Below are 25695 nucleotides of genomic sequence, written 5' to 3' on the forward strand. Positions count from 1 at the left end.
AACATAAAACTGATCCACAGTTACAAACAGGGTGACCAGGGAATTCCCAAAATGCAGTTTGTCCAAGCACTTCTCTCTACAACCTCACACTGAGACACCCTCCATGTGTGGAGGTCACGGACCACCATCGCCCACCATCACTTCCACCGCCGTGTTTGTGTGTGTGGCTGTGTGGGGGTTAAACGCAAGTTCTCTGAAGAACATTAGCACAGAGCCCACAGTGTACCAGGTTCCACAGAGGGCAACGCAGCTGTGCAAAAACAGGTATATGGAAAACCAAGCTGATACAAAGCAGAAACGTCTGAACTGAACAACAAGGAGGGGTGACGTGTGGGAGAGGGGTCTCCAACCATGAATGGGGACCACCTGGAAATTGAACCATAGAATCAAAGCAGAAACAAAAAAGTTTCCCAGCATTTCTGTGTTTCCCTCCACTGTGGGACTGTTGCAGCATGTTAGCAGAAAAACAAAAGATCCACCTTGACTCAGCGGTTTAGATTAGACATGAGAATTGGTGACAGATTGATCGTTTAGTTTTCTTTGCCTGAAGGGTTTGCGGAGTGTCGCCATGTAAATCAACTTTGTTGGAATTTAATTTGATGTTAGTTATTAAAAGGTAGATGGAAAGGCTTTGTAGTATCCTGAGACTAAATAGTACTAATATTTATCATCTAGGCCTCATCTTTCATTTATGTGGAAATTGTTAGTAATTAGAGCTACTAATGCTAATGCTTGAAAAAAACTTAGCAACTGCCTCCACAGCTTCCACGTGGATTAAAATGACACATTGCTACTGATTGGTCTGATCGAAAATGGAACCCCTGCTTAATAACATTACATACTACATTGCTACCTTTATACTGTACAATTCTGTACAATATAATATTTAAATGAAACAATGTCGTTATTCTGTCTTATTATCGGGCTACTTTCAGTCAATTGAATATCTTTGGAATAGAACAGGATCTTGGCCTAACCTTTAACACCTTCTTAATTCATTTCCATTGGGTTATGATTGACTTGGAAATATAATGATTCATCTAAATACCCTGCATCCGGTATCTCTTTAGCGGATAAAAAAAAAATTTACCTTTGGGCACCGTTTGTGTTTTCAGCCGTATTTATTTTATTTTGAATGAACAGAAGAAGTATATATGAAATAAAGGACCTGCAGTCCACAAACTTCTATCCCCCTGTGGAACCTACATTGGCATCAACAGTACATACAAGGAATAGACATCACCAGTGCAAGCCACATTGGTTGAATGACTGAGAACTCTGAGAACTACAGTCCAGGAACACCACAGCAATGAATGCTTCACACCAATGATGTTGCCAGGATGTCAAAATGGGGATCTTGTGAATTACCACTTGATCTTTTAACCAGATGAGCACAAACACAGACAAAAACCGAATGAAGTGCATTTCTTTAGCATGTTATATCATGATCACTGCCATAGCCATACGCTCAGGAAACCAGTGTGCAGCTACACGTTTTGTGATTACACCCATATGGTAGTGATTAGGCTCATGCCAGTCGGGCTAGCCTCTTGTGGCTAGACATTGTGGTATAGTCACACCAGTTTCACTGAAGTCATAGTGCCAAGTATGGTTAGTGTCACAGCAAATGATGTGAACCTGACGCAGCCGTGTCTTCACAGAACGAGTGCACAGAACGGTGAGCTGTGGGGTTGTGTGCCGGATGACGGGGAAGTCGGATTAGTCTAATATCATTATCTGAGCAACAGTTTCCAAAGATTTTAAAAGCCGGTTGATGAGCTTTTTCCTGCTGTTCGTTTTCCTGCCTAAAGGTTGTGGTTCACCAAGAAGGGCGGGACCAGAGAGGTTCGATTTCTTTGCGACAGGCAATTGAATTGAGTCAATTGAAGATGCAGGCTGGCATCCAAGAGTGCGGTGGGTGAATAAGTGTTGATTTGCAGAGAACTACTAACATTTCCTCCTAAAATAGCCTCTTTTTTGAAAAAAGACATTTATATACTTTCCCTCCCAATTTTAGTGCGGGTTAGCGAACGGGTGATCTGCAAATATTTTGATATTGATATAACTTGCCCAGTGTAGAAGATCCATGTGAATAGCTCATCTAAAGTAAGGAAACATGGTTGGCATTGCTTGAAACATCAGAAGTGTTATAATGATTAACGAGATACCATCGGAAATGGGACAAAAAAAAATATTTATGCGGCACAAATATGTGCTTTTCCTTTTTCTCACCCTCTATGGTCATCTAATAAAACACTAAATAGTTTTGCCTGCTATTTGCTTTGTTTGCACTTGATTTGGAACTCAGGAAAGGAGATTGCTTTGATTGCACATGATGTTGGAAATCATAAGCATAAATTGTGGAAGAACAATGATATATCTGTGAAATCCCACACAGGTACAGGACTTTTGGAGTAGAATCGGGTTGACAGTTCATCAAAATTAAGGCCTTTGAGCCAGAAAACTGTGCAATAAGTACAGAGCCTGGATGAGTGCGGCTGATTTAATAATTGACTGATTATATATTAGTTTTTGCTTTTTTTGTTCGCACGTATTTACTAATGTGTACATTTTTGATACTGTATGTTTACTTCTATATAGTAAGGGATTCCTCTTGGCATTCTTAATGTATTATTTTACGAATTGAGATATCAAGTTAAATATTTGCCTTGCCTCCTTGCATAAAATTGTTGCCTTTCCTCCTTACTCTAACAAGTGTGGAAATGTACCAAATTGTTAGAGTGTGGAGACAAAAGAAAAGAGCATATCCGACAAACAGGAAAAGGTGTCACCCTCATTAAAGACAACCAGATTTAACGTGACTCATTTTAAAACAACAGGAGCCCTAACTTAGGGGGCCACATCAGCAGTGCAGGTAGGCTACATTACCTGACTCTTCTGAGTTTTCATAGGCTATTTTCAGCAAAAACACAACTCACATGTTCTCCTCTTACAGAACATATAAGTAATGGAAAGGGCTGGTGCAAGGAAGAATTAAAGGTGATTACACCTAGAAAAAAAAACACTGAGTGAAGTGGCTTAGTTATTATTTGGAGAGGTGTCATGTTTCCTGTATCCAAACATATGTTTCGGTTCCCTGCCACAGGCTTCTTAACAGTGTCCTCTGGTACAAGTAAAGTTTATGTGGATGCCATGTCGTCTGAATTGTTCTTGTTTACTCATGCTCCGACTCTGTTGCAAAAAAACATTTAATTTTACTTTATTGTACTCTCTACTGAAAATGTTCATATATGATAACTTCCCTTCTCCCTATGGGACATTTTAAAGTTTTTTTCTTTCTTCATAATTTTTGGGGTGAGATTAATTAACTAAACTGATCACACACGTTCTTTTCCAGTTCTTGCTAAATTGCCTGGCATTATGTTCTTAATGGCTTACAACAGTGTAACTCCCATGACACCACGATACAATCCATCTATTAGTTCTATTCAGGAACACTGTAACAGATCATAAGTGTGCTACAACTCCTTCACCTACTATTGATATCAATCCAAGCTCTGGCAATGATAATTTCCTCTTTAACAAAGATCGTCAGATTGATGTTTGTGGAGAGCGGTCCAGAAATACATAATCTCTAAACTAATAGTCATGCTTTTAATGACACGCCAAACCTTTCATGCTGTGCCAAATTGGGCTAGTCAAACGCCTTTCGGGTGTTTCTTCCTACTTGAGGCACCACTATTTGGTTTCCAGCCCTTCATTAAGTTCAAATCAACATCCCCACCCAGAACAAATGGTCTACCTCAGATGACTTTCAAAACAGATCACACAGGATGAGCCCAGGTCTCCAACCGTGTTTCCTTTAACCTTTGTAAGCCCCCCGAGGAGCCTTTCCTTGTCAAGTGTTACAGCGGATAAAAGGTTTAGATGTTTTTCTTTGCTGATAGTTTCCTGTCCAGTACGTTGACCAACTGACTTCAACTTAAAAAGAGTGAAAATGATGAAGGGAATTCACAATAATAGTCTCAATTAATGACAGTGGGGGATGAACACCTCAGAACTACAGCAGGAAGCTTAGTGTATATGAATTCATTATGTTCTCACTCATTTGTGATATTGAAAGACTTATACTGTAGGCTTACAAGCTAAAGTAGTATAAATTGTATTATTTTAATTGCTTCATGTTAGCAACCTCCCTCAGGCATTTCTCCTTGGATGCTTTTCTGATGTTACTGAGCCAGAACATTTTAGGCTCTTTGGCTTGCTCACTGAGGTTTGACTCAGCAAATGGGATTATTTAAAACAGTTTGAATGGCATAACTACAACCTGCATGTGAACAATGATGATTGTGAAAAAATGTGAAGCCTGACAGGTCTGTCAGTCAGAAAAGAGGAGGACTGCGGAGGAGGAGGAGAATCCCCCTCAGGGAGGATACGGCAGGGCAGGAGACGACATGGCAAAGGCAGCAGGAACACTCCAAGAACATGGCTGACTGCCAAGAGTAGTTTGGCGGACCTCGGCTGACACAGCACTTCACTGCAGCAGCCACACAAGCTTTCTTTGGTTAAGGCTTAGAGGGATTCAGGCAGAAACAAGCTCCCTATGCCTAATGCATGTAAACAGTGCACACACATCAAGATCGCACGCAGTCAGTCATGACAATACTTTTACAAAAACCAATGTGTACTCACTCGAGAGGTCTATAGCTTGTTAAGCACTATGCCAACGCAAGGCACACTGCCAAATAAACAAAATCCATGCCAGAACAGACAGTATTAAATCCCACAAAAATACACTGTGCACACGCTAGCTTGTGATACTTTCAGGACTTTCACTGCATTTAGTCCCCTAACTCTAAAGCTTTATTTTTCTTAATATGCCTTTATGCAGTATACTACCTTATTTAATGTCATTATATACCTTACTCCTATTTTCTTCTTTAAATATACCATTACGTTTGAAGAGCATACATGCACAGTTAATTTTACTTGAGGAATAAGTCAAATACAAAATGGATGATTATTCACTGAAGCTATACTCCCATCCATCCAGAGATCCTAAAGCATCCCCAGGTACCAACAAAACTAATTTTGGTAGGTTGTGCTGGTTGTCAATTTTGAGTTTCCATGGTCCTAATACCTGGAAACTTGAAATTCAGTGCAATTGTGGGAGAAATAAATAATGCCTGCACCTGATTGGTCAATTTATCTAAATTATAATTGCTTTGTCTAGCTTCATTCCCTTGATAATTTAAATATTAGTCAAAGGGATTTAGGATGTCATTTTTTCTTGTCAACATGTAGTGACCTTCCAAAGGAGCAATTACGATAGGCTACTTCAGTATTTGGACATGAGCTGCTGGGGATGAAATAGCCAAGATGTTGGTCGTTACTCCCTGAAACAAAGCTTCCCCTATGTTGTTACAAAAGGGTGTATAGAGTTCTGATTAGAGTGCCTGCGCTCAATTTTGGATGCAGTATCTTGTATAAGTAACTGTTTGTTTTTTAATTATTTTAAAAATGTGCATATGCCTTTATGTGTCTGCATGCATGTGCAAGTGCTTCATCTCTGCATGCAAGCCAAGTTTGCCCTGAAAACCTTATTTGAATCCTGACAGTTTTATGCAGTATGTGTTTGTAAATGGGGTTATTAAGTATCTGTACTGCGTGTTGAAACTACACAGACAGTTGTCTGTCAGTGGGAAATATTTATGATGCCTGTAATATTTCTTCATGCTGTAAGTGGTTATTATACATTTACAGGATATATAACAAAACAATATTTTAAAAAATAAATAATTTAAATAAATAAAAATGCAGCTAGGATAGGTTCTGACAAACTGTCCAAATTTGGAATTGTTAAAAACACTTAAGTCAGAATGTTAAGGAAACTGTACTTTCAATGTTACAGTTTAAAATTATTTATGACAATGTTGACATGAGTTTTAAATGAGCCTTGAAAACACATCACACATGGTTTTGGTAGTGAGTGAGCAGATTCCTGCTTATAGAATAACTTTACAGGACAGTCAGTCGATAGTGGCCACAGACTAGCTTAATGCTAAAGTAAGCTCAGTGAAAGGTGACATCGGTAGTTTGCCGGTGAGGTAAGGTAAGCTAATATTAGCTCATAATGACAAAGGAGAAATGCTGTCACCAAACTGCTTCATGGCAAATCAAATCGCATGCCAAAGGAACCTGCCCGATCCAATGTTTGACACCACCATCCTGTGCTGTACCGTTTTAGGAAACATAGGTCCACTTCAACGCTCAAATGCTCACAGCCAGCTGTTAATGCAGCACCAAATGGTGGCAATAATTTGAGAAAAAAAGCTCCTCCCAGATGTGAGTACAAGTTCAGATCTTATAAAGGGAAGAAGTCTTGCTTTTACAACCACCCACTTAACGTCCACCGAAAGGTTTCCCTTCCGTTCCACAAGTATATTACTTATACGGAGAACCCTAATAACGAGTATTCAGGGTGGTAGGGTGGCCTAGTGGTTACAGTGACCATCCCATCATGTAAAGGACAAGGGTTCAATTACAGTAACAGCCGTACGTCCTGGCCAAAAGCCCTTCAGCAAGATCCTGAAACCACTCACTCACTCACTGAAAGTCACTCTGGATATGACTGCTGGCACGGGTGTTTTTTAAATTTTCATATTAAAATCTAGAATGTCAGACCCTAAAAAAACATTGTGACTCATGGAGCAGATAAACATGCAAAAAGAATGTATCACAACGCGTGCGGTCATTTAACATTAATACCACATCTCATTGATGAGAAAGACACGTTGTGGAATAAGACTTCACTGTGAACTAGGTGAGGACATAGGAAAAATAATGTAGGCATTTATGTTTGGATGGAAGAAGATAATGTCTTTATAATATGTTTCATAGCTCAATGTCATACTGGAACAAAAAAAAAGAAAGCAGACATAGTCTTGCCTTACACTTAATGTAAACACTCTAATATATGTGGGAAAATGAAACTTTTCTTTTTCGCACTGGATAGTACCATTTTACACAAACGCTTTGGTTGTCAATAACTGTCCAATATCATTGCAATCAGGTACGACCATAGATAGTATATAATATGGATGTAGCATCCGGGCTGACCTCAGTTATTCACACCAATAATCCAATAATCCTGGTTTGTGCTCATCGCCATCTTGTGAGATTTTTACTCCGCCTCACTCCTCTTGCCGAAAAAGGGAATCAACGTCACCTTCGGGGGGAGGGAGATATGCCCATCGAGCTGACGTATATCTCCGAGGCAAAGTGAGGGACAACGGGCGGATTGCTGTCACTCAAGAGATTGCGCCAATACATTTTAACCTGCAAAAAGAATAAAAACTAGCCTGCTAGAAAAAAATTCACCCCCCTCAGTGTTGTCATGGAGATATGACCTAAACATACAGACTAGAATGTTTTTTTTTTGGATCAGGCTGTAAATAAGTTTTAATAAGACTGTGAAAACGGCCTGTTTAACAAGTGAGTCAAAGAAAAATTGCTCAGTCTTGGTTCCACCCCCAGTGGCCACCGGAAGGTACTACAATGTGTGTCACTACTTCCTTATTGGATGCTGGTAAAAATCGCTGTTGTTGGGGCTTGGGTACGACTAGCATTTAGCTGTTACTCACAATATTACATGTAGTTTGATGTATGTAGTAATAACTGAAGTATCAACATAAGAACATCTTTCATATCTATTAGATTATTTTTATCTCTTCGTTGTAGTCATTGGCTAGTATATTGGTCAGTGCACACAGAAAGGTAACAATATATTAACAACTACAGGTCTATTTTTACCGTGGAATCAACCTCAACGTAACATGTTTTGACCTCCGGAAGAAGTAAAAGGGCTAGGAGGAAACCTTTGAATACAAGTTTAACTTGATCAGCTGGATCAGATGTAAATTCAGAGCATTCTTAGTCTCAGGCAACAAGCCATAGTCTCCCCACACCTTACAAATGACTTAGGCTACTTAAATGGTATTTAAAACTTTAAATATATCCATGCCTTTATGAATGTTTTGTTTAAGTAAATTAAACTCATATTTAACTTACAATTACATTTTTTTTTATCTAAATAATGACAAAGGGGGACCCATCTCGCTTGTGTTTCAATTTGTTACTGAGAGATAAATGTTTTGTTCTATAAGGATCTGGAAGAATGAAAGTTTGATTACAGCATAAGTGTTGGCACATTGCGACTGCTGTAATGCCTTTAGGAAGGCATGTAAACTGGGCAATCACAACAGATATTGACTCAGCTTCTGCAAAATAAACTGAGACGGTATCTGCTTTTATTTCAAGAGAGTTCTGCAAGTCAGAATACGTGCAAACCTATAATAGATTGACAGGTGTTGAGCAACAAGGTAACCATGATGGTGCTGCTCTTATACATCAAAAGCTAAGCAAAGCAGTTTGGACTACATTTTTAGAAATGCAAGATTGATATCTACCCGTTATCACTGCGCCAGCAAAATGCCACAATATAATTTCAAAGCCTAAGGGTCCCGAAGAGAAGGAACACAAAGTTAAATAAAAGTAATGAGTGCTTCCAGTATTTCGCAAGCAGAAAATTGGTTGCTGGCTCTTTTTAATTATGCATTTTTAAAGCAAACGATGATTCAGTGTTCACATGCCCACAGGAGAGGGTAAATGAGGATAAAACTAACCAAACAACAGCCGCAGCCAATAGTTAGCAATTGTTTATTGTATGGTGGCTACCATTTACATATTTAAGTAGTCTAAAAAGCTCCCACAATGTGATAGAGATAATCTGTATCATGCCCACAGTAAGTATAGGGAACAAAGTTAATGCAGATACTTTTGGTATTTTAATTACTAATGCTTTGAAGGGAGTAAACACTGTGGGATTCCTGTACCTTCCAAAAGAAAGAAAAAAAAACTGAGCAGGACATGCACCTAGATTCACAGTGATGTAAGACATTATTGGATTTTGTTAACATCTGCAAAGCATGGGGCCCACTAATGGAAGAACAATGATGTATAAGTTGGCCAATTATGAATATACAGTTGATTTGTGGAACATCACACTCGCCCATTGATTTGAGCTTTTTTATCTGTTTGTTGTTTTAGTTACAAATCCTTCAGATTAGCTGGTAATGAAAAAAAGCTGACAATCCCGCTCAGCAACGGGGACAGAAGGAAATGCGGATGGGAAATGTGAGGTGGGCCCACGCCCTTGAGTATAATGCCTCAGACATGGACTTTGTGGCCATTACCAGTCCCTAATTCGATTCCGTCGTACGATCCGGAACAATCAGGACCAGGCTTGTCTTTAAGGATGACTGGTAAAACCCAGCCAACGGAAAAGTCAGTCTGCATAGCAACATGGAGACGATGCAAAAACAAGCTTGCTCAGACCCCTCATAGGTCAGCTGAAACGTCAGGAGGAAACAGACCTGACAATGCACACACCTGTAGTCACTGGAAAACGGCAGGAAAAGAGACAGGCAAAGCCTCCTAAATGCCCACTAAAATCCACTACATCACAATTAATATAACTATCTTACTGTAGAGAAGTCTATAGGGTAGTGCAATATGTGAATATCTTTGTAGCCACTTAGAACATGATGGAAACTTGCTCCTCATCCTCACTACCGTGGCCAGTTTAACAGCTTTTCCATGGGAACACTCCCCAGTATACCCCAGCTGCCGGAAGGGAGCCAAGAGATGCAGGGTTTGAATGTGGGCTAGGGCGAGCCACCGTTAATCTGGTGATCCCAGCATGGCGGTAAACCTCGGTGTGTTTCAGTCCTTCCTACTGTAAATAAAGAGCCTGGTTAAGGCGTCAGGCCTGGCTAGGCAGAGAGAGCCTTCTGCCCTTCCCTGGCCAAATATTGTACATCAAACATGATGCATAAACTGGAGCAATATCAGTTTCAAGCTAGAAGCGTAATGGCTCTCCGAAACTATGCAGCAACAGCACTAATACTCTTTTATTCAGCCTTTTGAATAAAACATAAAATAGACAAACTTTCAGTATTACATATCTGGATGTGCGAGGAACTTTTAAATGTTTATAAAATGATCTAATTTTACCTAAATTAGACCATTTTATAAACATTTAAAAGTTCCTCGCACATCAATCATAAATGACCTGTAAGAGCAAACAAGACCAAAACGCTATTTTTATAGTTATTACTAATGCCTTACCACAGGCAAACCGGGAATTCCTGTGTTTCCCGAGCAGTTCTAAATCAAAGTTAACTTTGCTTCACCATTGTAATATCACAGTTATTAAACTTACATATTCACATATAAATACATAACCTCATCGCATGTCAATCTGTGGTCTCTCTTTCACTGGCTTCCTAAACAAATGCACATGCTTGGACACCATAGTGTCATAAAATAAAACTACCATCTCTGTCCAAAGGTACCACTAGTAACAACAAAAACTCAGTTCCTCATAGCCACGTTAAAGCAAAGTAATAAAGTGGTTTATCATGATTATTTTTTACTTGCTGCCATTACCTTGTTTAGAGTGTCATTCATTCTCCTGCTGGGGCTCAGCCTACCAGCTGCTGTCAAACACAGACACTGACACACACCTCCACTGGCAGAGAAAATAAATTGTATCATATCCAAACCTTTGCCCCATTGCTTTGAGGATATCTAGATTTTTGGTTTTGAAAGATATGCAAATGTATGTCTAATTTGAGAAATATGCTAAATTTGCATATATATTCAAAGAAAAATTGAAAAAACCAGGTTGTCGACCCAGGTTGTGATCCTTGAAGGTCCTAGATATAATTTCTGGTGAACAACCTTTTACAACAGCCCATGACTGTTTTCAGAAAAAAGGGGGTTCTGCCCCCTGGGTATGATGTATTTTAATCTTGATGTTTCTTGACCCTGTGAACTAGCACTTTGAGTGGCATTGTGTCTGAATTGTGCTATATAAATACATAACATACATACATCCTTAACTGTTATCCTAGATTACCTTTTGTGCTTATTAGTCTATAAAATAGTTACAAATAATTGGGATGAGGAAAATGTGTGATAGAGTTTATGTTAGACAGATAGAATAATATTATGTCCGTGGAAGGACACTGACCACTCTGTAACTGTTTTTGAACTGTAAATTATAATTCAGAGAAACAGGTCACCCAGAGGCTATGGTGCAGTTCATTCATAGCCAGTCTATAGTATGTGACAGGAGTTTATGAGAGTGGTGCTTAATGCAGCTTGACAGCGGCCTGAATTTGCCTTTAATGTGGCAAGTCAGACGCCCTTTCATAGCGCTTGAGTTACTGTCTTCTATCCGCTCTCATTTTAGGCTCAGCACACTGTGTGAAAAAAGATCTTTATTGAATTAGCTCCTGACTGTAAAGTTAAGTACCATCAAACTAAGGACTCCTTCTCAGGTCTAAGGCCAACAGGCGTCTCTTGATACGTAAGAATCCCAGACCTCTGCCTTGCATTGTGCAGTGCCTCTATGTGCTGTCATACAAAGTTAAATGAAGCATTCATTCTTGTAAATCATGCAATTAAATACAATAAACAAGATTAAACAATATTACATCTGCAAGGTCATGCAAGATTAAAGACATGCATATTAAATGAAACCTGAGGCAAAATGAGTTTATGAGACAAATCCAGACTCCAACACAATTGGAATGTGTTGTGTTCACCAACACAAACACTCAATCCGACAAAGAACACAAAAATTACAGAATATGCAAATCGCACACCTACTGTAAATATGAAGAGTCTGTATTTTGCTCTGGGCTAACTTGATCATTATAGCCCTGTGTGGCCTTTGCGCAAGTCTACGTAACTTGACGTCATAAATCACCCATCAAATAGGAGGCACATGGGAGTTAGGAGTGAAGCTTATTTTGAAAACTCCATCGCCAGACTGGCTTGGTTTGTCTGGTTTGGTTTGGACGTCACCTCACATGGTCACCTCACCTATCGTCAAATGTTTCATCTGGTTTAAAATTGCACTGATGTGCAAGTGGTTTATCACGACTTGAAGTGGCAGCTAGACTCTTAAATGCAGTCTTTGGCTAAAGGTAGAGCCATAATGGCACCTAATTTCACGTCATTCAAAATATTTTCTTAATGTTTTTGCAATCTGCCAATGTAGGTGATAGCTTGGTGACTGATAACAATAGGTTTACTTATGTTGTATTTAACAAGAAAGTAGCTGCTTTTGCAGGTAAAGATGGAATAAACTTTGCTCAGGAGCATCTTATATGCTGAGCTTGAGGAAAGTCAACAATTCATTTCTGTCGACTGTTTTATTTCTGTTCTTCAAAATATGAACCAGCAATCCATACAGTAAGGCTAAAATATGGTACACACAAATGTGAGTAGTTACTTAGTGAGAGGACATCATTGAATAACTCTGGTTTGAGATTTAACATACAGATGAGTTGCAAAAGAACAGCCTAGGAGATACTATAATAAATCAATGTGTAATGATTAGTTCAGATATCTGTGAATCGGAATAATAAACGTGCCGTTTTTTTATCTGAACTCCAAGCTAGATATTTTCAGCTCTGACATTATTTTTTAAATCTGTTCATGACAGCGACGTTTAATCCCTATTTTGGGATTATTCTATAACACATAGGTAAATTATCCTGTCCAAAAGTCTTTGCTTTACATTTTACCAAGCCTTTGAATTTCCTTTGTGGTCATCCTGACACACATCCCTTGTTGTAGTAGAGCAAAGTAGTGACCACACGTGAAGCATTTCTGGATTTTTAGTTCAGCCGATGTTGGGTTACATCACTCCCAGATGCAGTTTATCCGCAGACATGACGACAAGAATAACCTCAAATATTTCGTCTCACAGCAGTAGAAGATGTCGTTTTGTAGTCGTAGGTTAAGTAATTGTATCACACCTCTGTGTCAGGGCTGGTTCTGTTTTTCTTCTATAATGGCATTGTGTGGCTTCCCCCAAAACAACTACTTTCTATATTGGAGACCTATCCATCAGTACTCAAAAATAGTTAAAATGACTAACAATTAAATTAAGCTATGTGCACAAAGTGTTTAATGGAATAATGTTACCGGTATAAAATAATAAGCAATTAGGTAACTATGTACTTTGCTCTTCACCAGTGGTAATACGATTGTGTTTCAGTGGAGTATAGTGTGCGGCTGAGCAGAGCAATTTTGTTGAACGCAGATAATGGTTGTTAATAGTTGCAAAACCATGAATGACATATTTTACATCCTTGTGACTCACTGTGAGTTTAAAAAGCAATTACTCGTAAATGAGATATTGTGGAATTACTGTTCTCAAATAAAAAAATATATATTAGGGAAACAGTGTGTTACAGTGTTTTTGTACAATGGCATTCGTGTCGCATTAGGACACTTCACTTACAGTCTAGCAAATTATTTGGAACCTTGATCCAAGGTCTGCGATGAAATGTCCATGTTTCCATGTGGTTTTGTGAAAGCTTGTGCCACCCAAACCCCAAACACAAGATTTTCCACATCGTTTGAAAAACACAAGTGACACCAGTGTTAAAGAGTGGCTTAGAAAAATAAATTCTGCCACCATGTATGTGCTGCAATGCTATGTACACTGTAATAAATGTTATTTAAAATAGCATGGACCTCATTAATTTTTTTATGATTTTAAGTTATGGTAACATTGACAGTGACAACAATAATAATGGGGATGAATCTGAATAATTATTATGATGATTGCAGCTATAAAGTTCAAATAATGACATGAGAAGGCACATGTGCCGTTACAGTCATTCAACTGCTTAACACAAAGCCAATAAAAAAAAGCCAGACAGCATCTTTTGTGGTTCAGAAAACAAAATATCTTTGCAAGAATAACTTTTGACCTAAGAGCCTCTTTCATGTGTTCTTTCCTTGTGCCTCCAGATTGGAATGTTTTCCGGAATGAGTCAATATACCATGAGAGCAAAACAATTACACACTTGTGAAAAGTAAGGTAAATAGTCAGCAGTGTCATGCTATTGAAAGTTGTGCAGCATTTTCTAAATCAAAATGTTCCCAGTGGCATGGTTGTTCATGTAACCTTTGTTTTAAAGGGCAATGCCATGGCTGTTTGATGATATCATGAGATGTTAAATATCACAGACAATTTGAATTGTTTGTAGATGACTCAACGTTTTCCGCTTTTTATTTACCTCAATGTCTGCTGAAAAGTCATGAGTATATTTTGGTTATGGAATTGCAATAAAGTAAAATGCATGTCTTGGAACGGGCGATACAATTATATTGTTCCTATGACCATATTCCACTTGTGTTTTTTTCTTCTTCTTTGTGTCATAAATGACCAATGAAGTCTTCAGTTGACTGGAATTCTTGATACCACCAAAAACGAATATTGAGCTGAGAGAGAAAACTCAAAAGAAAATGATTCATAGTTAAGAGCATGTATACTTGTTTTTGAATATTTGTGAACAATAAACTTAATTCATGTTTTTACATTTCTGTAAACAAATTTAAAATTATGATTCGCTGGTTTTATGCCACTGCTCTCTGATTGGCTGTAGGGACAGGTGTGGATTTTTTCACCTGTTTCACACCACTGCCCATTTGGGAAAAAACACAATCTGTGTCAGGGGTTTGAATTTACAGGATGACAAATGCCCAAATAATTTTTTGTCAAATCAGGATCTGATCTAATTTTTTGTTTGTTAATCTTTAATAAATGTGTTTTTATATATTTGGACATATTTAAAGCAAAGAGATTTTAAAGATATCTTAGTTCATTAAACCTGCCAAAAATAATGCCACAAATAATCAGATCAAGACTGCATACCAACTTTCTGAAAATAAGTCCATTCTTGACCCTAGACTGTGTATACATGAGCCTTACGTAGCTGTCCCTTGCAAGCTTGTTGTTGGCACATGCGAAAGCATTCAGAGCACTTGTGTAAAAAGCATTAAAATCCTCCTCTCAATAAAATAATTATTTATAGGACCGTAACAGCCTTGTAGTTTGTCTTACACAAACCCCAGAGGAGGAACCAAGACACTCAATCCTCCCATAGACGCTCACTGCTAACGCCACTGCAACACATGGCTCCTCTGCTGGTTTGTATAGCCTTTTGATGCAAACCAGTCGGGTTTCTTCCTTTAATTCCAGCCACATGAAAGCTTAAAGATGTATTGAAAATTAAACAGATAAGAATGTGTGGCAAAAACAGGGCGAGAAAGCGGGGAACTTAAGACAGAACAAAATAGGTGCCCTCAGTAACCCATGTGATGTCATCTGGAAAACTGTGTAACATTATTAAACCATATTTAAAAAAAGACAAACTTGTGATGCAACACTTGCGGTATTTAGGAAGAATGTGTCACTCACTTGTTAAAATTCAAAATAAAGGAATTAGCAATCAGTGAAAAATGTTCTGCAAAAAACAGAGAAGTCGTCATGGACACAATTTTCGGAAGAGTTCATCAGCGCCATGATGCTGTTGTTGTGAAAGTGAAGTTGAATGCGAATCAGTTATATAAGACATCAAGTAGTATCGTCTGGGCCCTCTCACTACAGGTAATTTAGAGAGTGAGTGGATTTTCCAGTCTCAAATGCTGAAAGAGGCTAACCCTCTATTAGTTCATAGAAAGAACTCAATGAGAACTCGATTTGGTCTTAAGTATGGGAAACAAAAGCATCTCTCCTGATGATAGCTGGCATTGCGGCACCCCACCGCCACAAAGAGCTGCAATAGAGTGTGAAGTCTGTCGTTTTTGGACGAAATGTTGATGACAGGTCTGGAAACTTGCACTTGAACATGTCAGAATTTTTCACAGGCCTTTGATTCCAACTTTCCCAGCTCGCCATAAACATGAAGTATGAGCATCAGTCAGTACATTAAATGTAAAGCGATATAATGTGGTGACTAGCATGCTGTCCATTTTCACAGCATATTCTTGCACAAGCTGAGAGAAACAGGCTTTGGTTGAATTATTTAATCAGATGAAATATGCCCAAAAAAGGTTTCATGCAACAATGTACAACAAATATGTGTTTCATTTTGTTTTTTGTTGAGACAGTGACAGAAGTGTCATTACAGTTTTACACAACGGAAGTTTAAAGACGCAAATCAGAGAACTACATGTGGTTGGTGATTGAGGTAATGGCTGTCTTTTAATAATGTTTTATTTTTGTATGTTTTTTTCGTTTTTTCGCAAATTTGTGGGTAGAATTGTTGGCACTTCAGGAAAAACTGAAAGGTCCCTCCAAGCAGGGTAATGTGTGAAACCGTGCCTCTGCGCTGTGTGAAAGAGGGCACAGCAAAGAAGAAAAAGTATGCATGTTCAGTAAACATTCTTTGAATTAATAGGTTTGCTACCTATAATGCGGCTGATTGATATAACACAATAATGTTTCCCAGTTCACGACAGGGTTGGGTGGTTTTTCCTGGGACGATTTTGCTCATTAATTCTTCTTTTTATTCTTGGACGTACAGGAATGAATGTGCCTGATGTGCAACCAAAGAGAGTGAGCGCAGCTAGAGAGCAATGTATGTTGTCAAGGCTGACATTAATGTAGTGGCCTGTGTAAGTGAATGTCAGGTATCAAAACCCTGCGGCTGTTCACCTGCCAAACACTATCTTGTATATGTAAATCCATGCACATCCAACCCACTTTGTAGATAGAAGTTAGGCTGGTAGAAGTCTACTACTGAGATAAAAATATGATAAGTCAAACGGAAAATCTGTGCTTTATTGATTTTCAGAGTATACCTTATCTGCCCCACACAAACTCACTGGGGAATTTCATGTACTCGTGATCTGCTGAATATTGGCTTCTTTTTATAATTTTTTACAGGATGGTATTGATCCAGTAAACATTTGGGGTATTCGCTTTTTTTCGGCACAGCAAATACTGCCACTCTGTGTTCCAAAACAGACGGTGCTGTCTGAGATTGAAACTCTACCCTGCTGCTTTAGAATCCCTCCACACTGCAAGAAATACCAGCTTTTACTGGCTTTTATTTTGCTTTAAATACACATTATTTTCAATGTATGTAAATGATTTCAGATCAAGCTATTTCAATATCATGTTGTTCTCATGAGTCAAGCTTAACTGGAATTACCACATTCTATCCATCTCATATACATCAATATGCAGTACATCTCATCAAATCCTATTTGATTATGGTATTACATGCTATTGAATGTCCTGAGGTAACTAACCATTAATGTGAGACTCGACAATCTACTAGACGATGGTGTTTCCTCTTGGTTCGCTGGTGGTAAAAGCATGCTATACATTTAATTGTTCCTTCGCTAACCTCTTTGGTGCTACGTACAGCTGTTATAACAGGTTCCAATTGTTCAGAAATGAAGGGCTAGTCCCCAGGAACCATTTCTAATGCAATACATTAGCTGTTAATGTTTATTAAAGCACCAAGGTGGTTTTAAGCATTTTGCAGCCCAGAATTATTTTCAGGGCGTTGGGGAGTTTGTGCAGCACTCAAATAATTCAAGCTATTGTTATACCACCATGGGGCCTCGTTTTGGATCTTTATTGTAGAATAACAGGAAATTATTTAAATCAGTAATATGATAAATGGGGTTTAACATATGGATAAGGCTACTCATCAAAGGAGTCTCAATCAACCTCCTGCTTGAGTGTGGGCAGGTGGCTTTTCTGGACCGACACACACACACACACACACACACACACACACACACACACACACACACACACACACACACACACATCCGGGAAAACCTCAGTCTAAGCCCTCATGTGGATCTTCGGCCAGCTCTGTTTTGTTCTGTGGTTCCACTGTGAGCATCTGCATTGCGATGTGAAGGTTTGAATGAAACCCACAACATAAAATATGTTGTGTGGGACTTTGCGCACGGTGCTATTCCCCTCAAGACACATTGGTCATTTCGTTAGAATCTGGCTCCCTGCTTCCTGCACAAGGTGAATCATTTCTGTCGTACGGACGATCAGACCCGTTTAACGTTGATCGCAGCACGGTGGCCGATCGCTCCGCGTAGAGTAAACTTTCCAGTAACCTCTCTCCCAGATGTTTCTTTGCATCACACCGCAAATATATCACCAGCTATCCGTTTAATGCTTCGAGTTTAATTATATCTTTTCTCTAAAATAAATGAATTGTGGAGGAGCAATGAAGTAGAAATGAGTTCACTTAATTAGAGGTTCTTGTTTAAGATAGTGGCATTAAGAAAATGACACTTGATCTGAGAGAATTCCTAGAAACCTCTCTCTAAGAAGAGAAAAATAAAGTGAAATTCTTACATTCCAGTGGCAGATTTGGATCATCACTTCTTGTGTAAAGAATATGTGCCATTCACACTCACTGACAGTAGAATATGACTTCTTAAGATGTTCCGCAGGGCAGGCGGCTGGCATCTTTGAGGTCATTTCCCCCCGCCAAAGTCGCTCTCCAGCTCTTAACGCGGGCAGCCTTTGAAAGCACCTTCGATTTCAGCGGCTCTGCATCAAAGCCAGAGGTCTAAAAGTTTTTCTAAATGAGCATTTGTGATAGCTCATAGACTATCTCATTTCCTTCAAAGCCCCGATGAACCGGAGCTTGTATCATTTAATTAATCCCTGGTCATGACGTGCTCAGAGCAGAGGCAGGTAGAGAAAACAGGGAGTTGGCGAGGAAGGAGGACCATTACGCAGGTTGTCATGACATCACCATGGGCTGGCTATAAAGCGGTGAGGACTGATACTCAGAGTTAGAGGAGCACTTGAAGAGCTTTGGAGTAAAGGACGGACTGAAGCCTCTTACATTTAACTGCTGATTGGCTGCTGCTTCGGTCCCTCTTTCTGAACTTCAGCGCAGAGGAATCCCTTCAACAACACCTCAAGAATTGTCAAAATGAACTTGTCGTACTTGGTAGCGTGTGTACTTATGGTCACCCTGCTTTCAGTGAGGATGGGAGCGAAACCTGTATCTCAGACGCAGCAGAAGGTAAGCAGACGTCATCAAATATCCTTGTTGAGATGAATGAGAACTAAAGCAGTTTATTTCATTCGCACTATTAACCGTGGGAGCATGATGCTGCTCCAGTGTTGAACAGCTGTTCTGTGATCCAGGCGCTCACGACTGTTTTACGCATCATATTTCATCATTTCAGTCATGCTTAGCAATTCAACGATGGCATTATTTTAAAACAAACCAGAAAGAAAATTACTTAATTTTATAAAAGGGACAGCATTGTTTATGATGATGTCTAACCCCTCAATGCATCATGATTGCCGTATTTAGCTTCCCATCATTAGTCATAAGGGTTTGACAAGCTCTCCAAAAATGTACTTAAAACATAGGGAAATAAAATAAGATTAACCATAAGCCGACACTTTTTAAATTAAGTAGCCTATGTTTTTAAAATGAACTATACGGGTTGGAAATGAAACAGTTTTGTGCATAACTGACCATTACGCATAGAGATCACATAATATATGACAATCGAATCGATGGCGTGTGGTCTTTAGCTTATATTTCTATGATTGTTGATGTCTACAACTTGATGCAACAGTATGCGTTAGGACCAAATGAACGGGATATAGGCTCCTGTCCTACATGACTCTTCAGTGAAGGCAAGGTGTGAAAGTGTCCGATCTGAACCGTCTCATAGAAATAAATTAAAGTACAGAATCTTTCCGGGAAAATAACTACATTAAGGGTGTACATTGAGGGTTGAATCGAATAACTGCAGGGTTTGGATAAATGGGAAATCTTTTTGTCAGACAGGTCAGGGTCATTTCAGTTAATCCTAAAGCGCCGTGCGTAAAAAATGGAAAACATTATTGAATGTCTCCTTTGCGAGTGGTGAATATACCTTAAAGTCACAGCACATGATGTTTGAATAAGCTTAAATATAAAAAAGTGAGATGTTCCCCAAATTAAAAGTAGTATGCACGCCGCTGCTCAGCTCAAAGCCTAATTGTACGAAAGTTTCTCTCTTTGCGCAAAAAGCCTATTTGCCCAAGGGAGACATCGCTCATTTATTTTCTCAATCTGTGTTCCAGTCTCTTAGAAGTTTGCTCGGCGAGGAGCTGGCGGAGTTTCTGGAGTCGGAGGAGAGGGAGAGGCGGCTAGACGCTGTGCGCTCTCGGATACGGTTACTGCGAGATTTACGCGTGGATACCCGGGCCAGAGGGATGTGGGCTCGTCTCCTTAACGACCCGCCCGCACCCAAGAGACACAAATCCGGAAACAAGAAAGGGGGAACCTCGTCACGGAGTGGCTGCTTCGGACATAAGATGGACAGGATAGGAACCCTCAGCGGCATGGGTTGCTAGGGTCGGAGCAGCGCTGTGATGGTAAGTCCCTATTCACACTGAGATTCAATGTATAGCCCACTTGCGTTCTGACGTATACAGAGAACCAAGAGGAGGATAGAGACGAGAGAGCAGAAAGAAAGAAAACATTTAAGCGAGCAAAGAGAAGGGTCTATATTGTACGTAGGGATATCGCAAAAGGATGTATGGACAGTCTGAAGGCTAAATGGATAATATGAGGAAAGAGAGAGTAAAGGGAGACAAGTAAGAGGAACCTAAGCCATCATAATTTTCTTTTGCACAGGGGTCATCGTAAGGGCTTTTTTAACAATGTATTGAACATGTTAAGGAAGGGTGAAAGCATGAGGCTTTTTTGTTTCCTAATGGGCACTAATGGGTTGTGTGTATAACCACAGAAGTTACAGAGGTATGGAAGGAAGGGAGGGAGGGAGGAAGGAAGATCAATGTTGTTCTTGAAGGTTATCCAAGGAGAGCCTTAGGTTTGCATCTACTGTCAGGCCAGTTTAGAATAGAAACAAGTCTTAAGAGGCCGCAACATACAGTATATGAAGTTTAGAGTGGTGACCATACATGGCTGTGTTCTTTCATAATATCAATTCACAGGCAGGGTTAAAGGTCAGCTGGATGTTAGAAATTACGCCAAGCACAACACGTTCAATATTGGGTCGCTAACCTCAGCTGCCTGGATGACTTCATTGTGGGAAATCTTGATACTTAAGATGATTTTAAGCTGTGTGTGGGGGGGGGGGGGACCTAGCAGTGTTCCCTCTTGGACAGGAATCCCCTTAAAAACAGCAGGAATACACACTTCAACTACTGTACGGGAAGCAGGCCAGTGGGTATTTAGGAAGTCCACTCTTGTGTTCATGCACATCACCATGAATGATTCCATCTGCTCAATGTAGAAACAAGAGCTATGCATCACACTTAAGACAGAAAGGAGGACGGGGGGCGGGATGGGAAGAGAGGATGCAGACAGGCTTAACACACACATTTTAAACATGCAAGCCCCCTGCGGTGGCCGGGGTCTTTCTGGGAAAGCCATTTTCACTCGAGTGCTTTTAGCAAAAACAACAAAGGGGCTGTGGTGGCGAATTAAGTAATGAGGAAGCTAGGTGACGCACAATTAGTCCTGAGGCTTGATGCCTTTTTGTGGTTGTGGGAAACTGTGACATCCTTATGGGGGGTTAGTGTAATTTTGTGACTAACTTAAGGGAGTGTGTTTGTATCTGTTTTTCATCCCTCCCATGGGCTGCAGTATAGCGTAAAAAGGTGGAACGCTGTGTTAGTATGTGTCCAGGCCACACTTTGACTATACACGTATAACCGTAGTGCAAAAGTGAATTTGGAGACTTGCAGAATCTCGAGAGGCAGGACTGCTACGCTGATGATTACATATATAAACTGCCAAATTATTCAATGAAGAACTTGTGTTTCTGAATGCTTAGTCTAACCCCACCTCTATTCTCTCTCTCGCTCTCTCTCTCTCTCTCTCTCTCTCTCTCTCTCTCTCTTTCTCTTTTCTTTAGATCTCTGGACGATGGGTTTGGATAACAAAGATTCAGTTTGTTTTCACCTGAGGGAAAAAAAAGAAAAACTCGCCAAGAGACAGATTTTTGGTACGAAAGCCACCACGGCCAGCATAAACAAAGACTGAGATGACAATGCTACGGGAACTTCGTATAAAAACATATATATATATAATAAATATGCAGGCATATATACATATCAACATATGTGTATACCACAAAAATGATCAACAGACACAAATACAGATGCATAGTACAAGATGGCTGACAATGGTGTAAAAACTACAAACAAAGCTGTATATTGTTGCTGCTGCTGTACATTCATGTACTTCATTTTCCCCCTGCATAAATGTATTTATGTTAAAAAACTATTTATATGTTTATAAAAGAGATATTTATAAATATGAGTTTTATTTATGTAACATTTTGAAAATGGATGCAAACTGCAGGTCAATTCTGTTTGTAACTTTTTTCCTTTGTCTCAAATAGTTGTAAATGTTTTCAAAAATGATAAAAAGAACATTCCATGTGCACTTATATGTTTGCTCTCAGGCTTTTATGTTTCAACGGAGTTGGTACATTCTTGTTACTGAATGTTTTTCTTGAACCAAGAGGTATCTTGGACATGTCAGCTTGATACAAAAAGCTGAGCAATGTTGTCAGGTGTCGACCACCATTATATAGTTCAGAGTTCGAAAAAGGTGCGTCAGCGGCAATTTTTACAAAGCTCTCTACGTCAATAGGATAATATAGGTAACAGGAAAATATCCAACCTGAGGAATGGCATATACTAAATGTAATGGGAGTGACTTATTTTTTCTGAATAAGGCTAAATTGGATAGTTCATTTATTGTTCCTGCACTCAGATATTCTACAATGGTAATACCTGTCTGTATTTATATGGATATTTAAAAGCAGAGTTGTCCTTATTTAAAATAGTAAAAAAATAAATATACTAAACAAAAAACAGTAAGGTGTAAGAAAAGGGCATAATGTATGAGCTATTCAAAGAAACAGACAAGCAACCCTCGGATATAACATGAAAAGTCACTGGTATTGAATATGTTTTACAGAGTACTTGTAGACCACCCTTCTTGACAAGTTGTCACCTGCAGATCTAAAAATTCAAATAGGAACAACCCAAGTCGGGTTTACAGCACACTACAGTAAATGTGTCTATGGTAAATCTATATAGGCTGGTTAAGTGGAAATAATTTTAAGAAGAGCTTTGCAAAATTAATTTAACATGATAATTTACAAAAAGCAATAACAAAAAGCGGCTGTCCTGCATTAATATACTCCCACACTAGAGGGCAGCATAGGGCTCAGGGAAACAAAGAAGGCACCTGTCGCACACAAACTCAATGAACCCCAAAAAAACAATACATAGAAAAATATTATAAATGTTAACTTGAGTGAGTCGTTGAATTGTTCCCCCCCCCCCCTAAATCTAGAATAATTGTGTCCCTTAAAAACAGCTGAGAATTTACACAGAATATTAATTAAAACATTATATGATATAATATATTAATGATAATGATTTTTTGTCCCTCTCTTGACAAGGTTTCACTGACATAGAGTAAATCCCTTTTTAATGTAAGAGGCTGAATAGGCATAGCAACACAAGCACACATACAAACACAGGATCAATCATTCATTATAAAATACAAATTATACTGTTCTATACTGTTACAAGCTGCAGGGTAATTGCTGCGTTCACACAGAGGCAAAACACACACACACACACACACACACACACACACACACACACACACACACACACACAAACACACACAGACAACCACCCACATCTCACATACTGCTGTTCACATAGTAGAAATACTGGTCATGAACCTGCGAATGGAAAGGAAGCAGTGTGAAAAACATGACAACACCTGTCAAACATGATAAAATAGTTTGACAAGGTGAAGCCCACTAATAGGAAAATGATTAAATCACACCCTAAGACCTTTATCAACACTAACTCAATGCTCCATGTCGTGAGCCTTTTTGACTTGAGTTGTGTTATAGGCAGACGGGCGGGAGGCCGTGTGTACCCCTCACGCCCTGGTCAGGCAAAGCGTTATGAGGAACACGCTCAGCGAGGTGGACCGGCACGTCTATTTCAAGCCTTGGCGTGATACCGGGTTGGTCAACCATAGGACAGCATTTCTTTAATAGGAGTCCCGTAGAAGATATAGAGTCTGGTAATTTCCCTGAATGGTTGCATTACAGTCAAGGTATAAGGAGGAATATGTTAAAGGAGTATTTTCTCATTGTGGCTCACACATTTCCCTAGTGTTCCCATTTCCCCAAATATTATTAACTCAAAAACCCAAAATAAATAAATATATTTATAGCAACAGATGTCTATAATACAATTTCAACAGGGTGGAGTCAATAAAGTGACAGTAAATGAGCTTGCGGGTTCAAGAGTTCAGCAATATACAGCCGCTTGGATGAAGCTGTCCCTGAGCCTGCTGGTATAGTGTGGTCTGCAAGACGGCAGCAGTGTGAACAGCTGAAGACATACAAGAGAATACAGTAAAAGTGAAGTCAATACAATGTGTAAGGTAATGTTCTTTAAAGACAATGGGCAGTTGCTAAATTTGGGATGTGTTCCTGTGTTTCTGTACTGCGGTTAATAGCTCACAGACAGCAGAAAATTAGCAACGATGCAAACACTCACCAAAACATATTGCCAATTTTAGGAAACAACCAAAGATTTACCACTGCACGCTTTAAAGAACATTTTAGAGCATAATCTGGTCCGTTTTGGATGGTTGCCCAGAAATAAACACGCCTGTGATAAAGAAAATTCCCTGTGAGATTTAATCCCATGATGCATCTGTTGCCCTCCCCTTGCTTTATTATTTGTTGGATTCACCCAATTGAATCCAATCCTTGTTCATCCTGTACATTCACAGTTAATTTGAAAGACGGTGAGAAGACAGGAAATGACAGTGTGAAGGTGACAGGACTCCAAATGTTGTTTTTTAAATAATCAGTTGGGATAAAATCCAAACAGCTAAAACCCATTCTTATATCCAACACACTATGAGATAAGAATAAATTAAAACACTGAAACACATGACCAAAGTCTACATTGGTTCCAAATCATAATCTAATGTACATTCTGGATTATTTTATTTACACACTTCTCACTTTACACCACTGCCTGCTACAAGATTGGACCTTTATTTATTTACTTTTATAATACACAAAGGTGTATTATTGGTGTGTTATCAGTTTACATAATGCATGTTTGAATAAATACAAATACATTTTAAAAAACACATCTTGAGGATGGTTTGAAACTGACTGACTACAGGCACATGCATGGTCAGCAATGAGTGGATTATAGCTCCCACCGGGGAACAAAGAGCATGGTTGCACAGCAACAACAAAAGATGAGAAAAACAGATCACACGTTTATTAAACACTGAAAGAAAATGAAGTAAATGCTTTCCATGCACTGGATGTTTGGTCGCCTTTTTTCTCCACCTGAAATGAAGCCCTGACTCAAAAGTGACAGAGAGCTGCAGTATATTGACAGCTAAAATGAAAGCCAGTTGTTAAAGGTGAAGTAAGCGGTTTATTTATGTTAATATAAGTGTTAAATTGTTCTTTATTTAGGATACAGTGATCACTTACATAATGTGCATGTTTCATAAAGCCGATATCTCGGTCAGCTGCTCTGTATGTAATCGTCAAATAAACGGGGATCCCGAAATTAATATCCAATCACAAGAGAGAACGCTACAAACCGACACCCATCTCACTCATGGTCTCACTGCCAGTGCACGCCAGAGCGACAGATGGGTGAATGTTTATGCGCCTACAATGGCGGAGCAGGTAAAAATCCTTTCCAATGTCTGTTTTGATGGTTTTTATCATGTTTTATCACACTTATGGATCTGA

At 39.2% G+C, this 25695-nt stretch overlaps 1 protein-coding gene across 1 annotated transcript; it reads left to right on the top strand.

Moving 5' to 3' along the window:
- The first annotated feature begins 18695 nt into the window (after positions 1-18695).
- On the top strand, positions 18696-22108 carry nppc (natriuretic peptide C). The gene is made up of 3 exons (XM_080032567.1): positions 18696-18911; positions 19973-20266; positions 21775-22108. Exons 1-2 carry the CDS (start codon positions 18819-18821, stop codon positions 20243-20245), a joined length of 366 nt encoding a protein of 121 aa, XP_079888693.1. The 5' UTR covers positions 18696-18818; the 3' UTR covers positions 20246-20266; positions 21775-22108.
- The last annotated feature ends 3587 nt before the right edge of the window (positions 22109-25695 follow it).

Source organism: Ammodytes marinus, assembly GCF_949987685.1.
Source record: "Ammodytes marinus genome assembly, chromosome: 8".
Taxonomy (NCBI): domain Eukaryota; kingdom Metazoa; phylum Chordata; class Actinopteri; order Uranoscopiformes; family Ammodytidae; genus Ammodytes; species Ammodytes marinus.

Coding starts and splice junctions, on each gene's coding strand:
- nppc (XM_080032567.1), top strand. CDS start 18,819: ATGAACTTGTCGTACTTGGTAGCGTGTGTACTTATGGTCACCCTGCTT. Junction 18,912..19,972: donor TATCTCAGACGCAGCAGAAG/GTAAGCAGACGT, acceptor TCTGTGTTCCAG/TCTCTTAGAAGTTTGCTCGG.